Here is a 4,611-nt window from a genome sequence, read left to right as displayed (position 1 = left end):
CTCGATCTCTTGACCTCGTGATCCACCCGCCTCGGCCTCCCATAGTGCTGGGATTACAGGCTTGAGACACTGCGCCCGGCCTCCTAGTTTTTCTAATATACTTTGCCTTTTACTGTTATAAAATTCAGGAGCCTAAAATGTAATCATTCAATTTTTTTTTTTCTTCCAGATACTATTTCTCTGGCTAGAGCTCAAGAAGATTATAATGCCCCGGACTGTAGATTCATTAATGTTAAAAAAGGACAGCAGATCTATGTGTACTCAAAGCTGGTAAAAGAAAATGAAGCTGGAGAATTTTGGGCTGGCAGTGTAAGATGAGATAGTTTATAATAAAAGTCTATTGACACATATTGCTCTTAACTTTTCCTTGATTACCTATCTTCAACCTATTTTAATGCTTAATGCTAGTTGTTAAGAACCATGTAGCAATTGTAGATGGAAATGAACAAATTTGGGGATATTTGCATCGTTGAATTTTAAAGAAAGAAAGATAAATTTCATAAGAAAATTAAATGTAGGTTAATGTGATATTTTGGCAAAAAAAAAGAAGAGTCAAATACATGGGGGCTTAAATATCCCAAAGAGTTTGAATGTTATCCAAAAACATCTGAGAAGATTTGCCAAGTAGAAGACATGTGTGTTGAGTCAAAGTATCAATTTTCTTTTGGGAAACTTTGTACCCTCATTAATTCTAAAGAGTCAGTGTTCTTCCGTTAAAATATACAGGGGTGGTCCCTGGGGAGAGATGAAGCTGGGTTGATTTTCTGTCCTCATCTGAAGCCCCAAAGATGAGTTTTAAATTAATGAGGGCTTAAATTTAAATCCATTTAAATCTGTTCATTTGAATTTTTGAAAACTGAGAAATTTGCATCATTTAAAGTAAGTGTCTACAGTACTTAAAAAAATGTACTGTCTATATATTTATTTATGGCTTGAAAAAAGAGTTCAGACAACTCACAAGACTGCATAAAATAAAGTCATGCTAAAGTAGTGAAATAAAACTGGACTACTAAAGAATAGATGCACAATCCCTGCGGGTTAACTTAGTGCGGCAAGTAAACTTTGGATTTGCCCCTGAGCCCCCTGGACTCCAGAGTGAAAGGGAGGTATTGGCAGCTATGATTCTCACCATCAGCAAAGACGATGCCTGTGGGTTTCTCACAAGACACTCAGCATCAGCTTTCTTCTGATTGTTGCTGTTCTGGACACTTAGGTTTATGGCGAAGGCCAGGACGAGATGGGAATTGTGGGTTATTTCCCCAGCAACTTGGTCAAGGAGCAGCGTGTGTACCAGGAAGCTATCAAGGAAGTTCCCACCACGGTAAGCATCTCAAAGGTGACTGGACAAGGACTTGGATATTGGAGCAATATAGGCTGGTGTTAAAAATGCATCATGCAACTCACAAGATGTATAGAACAAAGCCCCCAACTCTGAATGGTGACTTTTCTGAGATAGTGAGATTTGGGGGACCATTTATAACTACTGTCAACATTGAAAGACAAGTAAACTTTCTCTACACCACCCCCCTTTGTTTTATTTCAGTTTATTTTTTGGTCTCATCTGTTTTCTTTATTTTTTCGGCTTTATTGGGTTATAATTGACTAACAAAAATTGCATGTATTTAATGTGTACATTATGTTTTGATATACATTGTGAAATGATCGTCACAATCAAGCTAGTTAACATATACATTGCCTCACAGTTACCTTTGTGTTTATGTGTGTGTGTGTGTGTGTGTGTGTGTGAGTGAAAACATTAAGATCTACCCTCTTAGCAAATTTAAAGTATACAATACAGTACCTCTTTTGTTTTAGATGCAAGTTACCTTGCAAAGCAGTCTATGTAACAAAGAAAGAAACCAAAGTCAGTATTAACTGACTCTTACTGATGGCTTTCACTAAAGATAGGCTCAGAACAAAATCAGCAATGTTTTTGATGAAATCAAAATATTCTCGAACAACCTTTGAGTGCCTTATTTTTGTGGTAAATAGATTCTCTTTATGGATGAAATAAAATTATACTCTTTCTAATGCCCTGGGGTCCTGTAAACTCAGGACAGAAATAAAAGATGCTTTCTGAGCTACTTTGCAAGGTGCTTGTTTTGAAGTGATTCTCCTGAAGCTAATCGCTGTGCTTTAAACACTACCCATCCTACACAAATGGGACTCACTTGTCATCACTTCTTAGTATTAAGCCGAAATCTGTCGGATAACCATAAATTAAAGGTTTATTGGAGGACCTCCATTGTAAGTAGGTTTTGACTTAAAGTGGTAATTATTTCATATTCTTTGGGGGTCAACCTTTACTGACTTTAAATCCAAGCTTCGCTGATTAGATATGATTTTAAAAACAGAATCTACATCTGTTTTGTAGCTTAGCCTAGTCAGTTGAATCTTTTTTTTTGTTTCTGTTTTTTTCCAGGATATTGACTTCTTCTGCGAGTAATAAATTAGTTAAAGCTGCAAATGGAAAGAAAACACCAAAAATAAAGAAAAGAGCAAAAGTGATTAAAAAATGCATGTCTTTAACTTCTGACTGACGTTGTAAGAATTTGTTAGCTTACAGAAGAGCGAGGGCTTAGGGTTTGGAGGTGGCAGATGCAAGAGGATTTTCAACTCCAATCTTGTTTCCTGCTGGCCTGGTCTTCACACGAGCTAGAGCGGGGAGATGTTGAGTTCAAATGGGTAAATCAAAACCAGAGAATTGTTTTTCCAACTTTTTTCCAACCTAGAGAATCTCCTTGGGGGACGCATATAAAAGATCATTTATTTGTAGTTATTGCTGAGCAGTAATTCTTCCCAGCGCTCTGATTTCCTGTATATAAAATAGGCGGGTCATAGGTCTTCCTTTTAGTCATGGTGTTTTCTACTTATTTTTGTCTCTGGCCAATTGTAGTGTTAATAGTGTGTCTGAAGGGGCTATATTATTAAGGAGTATTCTAGTATTTTTGTCACCTTTAATATTTGATGCCTTTTGGAGGTAAAGCTGTTGGGGGAAAGAAGAGTTTTTGGACCCATAGATGTTTGGAAGATGTCTCTAATTTGTCGTTGAGAAAAATCTCAAAAATGATTTCAGTTGAAAAATTTGCCTTCTAAATGATCAACTTACTTCTCCCCCAATTTTAAAGAAATATGTGTATATATAACAGGAGAAGTTAGTTTATGGGAATAGTTTTAATGGAATGTTTTCTCTGAATGTGCATCCTTGCTGGATATTATTCAAACTTCGAGTCATCAAAAGACCCAGAAAAAAAAAATCTGTGGGTTATTTTCTCTACTTCTATTTCAACTTTGAATTCCCTCTTCCTGTGCAAATTTCTGTAGTCAAGTGTGATATGTCAAGAAATCTGAGGGGAATGCAGGTTTTGTGGTCCTGATGGGCCCACAAGTTTTTCTATATTTAACTGGAAATACGCTTTGATTTTGTGTTATTAATATCATTCTTTTGATGTAGTCATGAGTCTTTCTTTGTTTGCATATAATTAAAATGTCTGTACTCTACTTAATGTCACAATTTCTGAGTTTTTTCTTAAATATTTTCATCTTAGGGTATAAAAGCGTGGGGGACTTGGGAGTGGGGCTTGTTTTTCAGTTCTTTGTGATCCAGACATCCCCTAAGCATGAAGAAGAAAGCAGAAGAGGGCATTTAGACTCAGCCACAGACTTGGCCCAGGGCCATTTTTTAGCTCTGTCAACTGTGATTTTGGGTGAATATCTTTTTACCAAATTCGTATGTAGGTCAGTCAAGTAAAGTGGTACCAAAATGCAAAACACAATGAAACAAGGTACCAGGGTTTAGTTGTTTCTATTTTACTTTATTCCATAAGAGGTTTCAAGTAGCATCTAGGGAACCTGATACAATTTTAACGTAAGAAGTGTTTATCCTACTTCTGTTTCTATTTGCCTCTCACTTCCTGGCCTTTCCATTCCAGAAACACCTAGAACCCCTCAGACACCCAGGATCCATATCTGCATTAAAAGAAAGCAAGTACTTGCAGGACTGTGAACACCACCTGTCCTCTGAATGCAAAGGGCCACCCCTGGACCAGCAGCAGCAGCAGCAGCTAGGCCTCACCGGGGAGATGGTTAGGAGGCAGAATCTCTGCCCACTGCATGCCTTCTGTGTCAAAATATGCATTCTTAACAAGAGCTCAGGGGATTCCTGTGTACATTAAAGACTGCAAAACACTGATCTTAGTTCCCTCTACTCATCTTGCAGAAAAAGAAATAAATAAAAGGCTAGAGCACCTAGGAGACAGAGCAACTCTCTCAAAGTTCAACACGATTGCGACATTCCTGTCGGTACTTTCCCAACCATATCACAGCACTGTGTTGGTTCTCCACTGGTGTCTACCCAGAGAACAGGGGCTGTGTGGTGCCAGGGAGAGAGTTTGTGGGCAATGAGGCCTTTTGGGACCCCTTTCCTGCTGCATTGTTCTTCTCCCTTTCCCACTGAGAGAAAGGGCATCTTAGCACCTCTAAAACGTTGTCGACTCTTAACATAAAAATAATTGTAGTCGCCGGGCGCGGTGGCTCAAGCCTGTAATCCCAGCACTTTGGGAGGCTGAGGCGGGTGGATCACGAGGTCAAGAGATCGAGACCATCCTGGTC

At 38.5% G+C, this 4,611-nt stretch overlaps 1 protein-coding gene across 1 annotated transcript in view; it reads left to right on the top strand.

The window, feature by feature from the left end:
• OTOR (otoraplin) overlaps positions 1 to 3,510 on the top strand; it is a 4,944-nt gene extending 1,434 nt beyond the window's left edge. The window contains exons 2-4 of the mRNA XM_017498591.2: positions 170 to 309; positions 1,214 to 1,321; positions 2,423 to 3,510. Coding sequence (XP_017354080.1) covers positions 170 to 309; positions 1,214 to 1,321; positions 2,423 to 2,446 — 272 coding nt within the window. The 3' untranslated portion in view covers positions 2,447 to 3,510. The remainder of the gene's footprint in view (positions 1 to 169; positions 310 to 1,213; positions 1,322 to 2,422) is intronic.
• The last annotated feature ends 1,101 nt before the right edge of the window (positions 3,511 to 4,611 follow it).

Source organism: Cebus imitator, unplaced genomic scaffold (genome assembly GCF_001604975.1).
Source record: "Cebus imitator isolate Cc_AM_T3 unplaced genomic scaffold, Cebus_imitator-1.0 Scaffold246, whole genome shotgun sequence".
NCBI lineage: Eukaryota > Metazoa > Chordata > Mammalia > Primates > Cebidae > Cebus > Cebus imitator.
The sequence above is the reverse complement of the archived record's forward strand: the minus strand, read 5'-3'. Positions and strand labels throughout refer to the sequence as shown.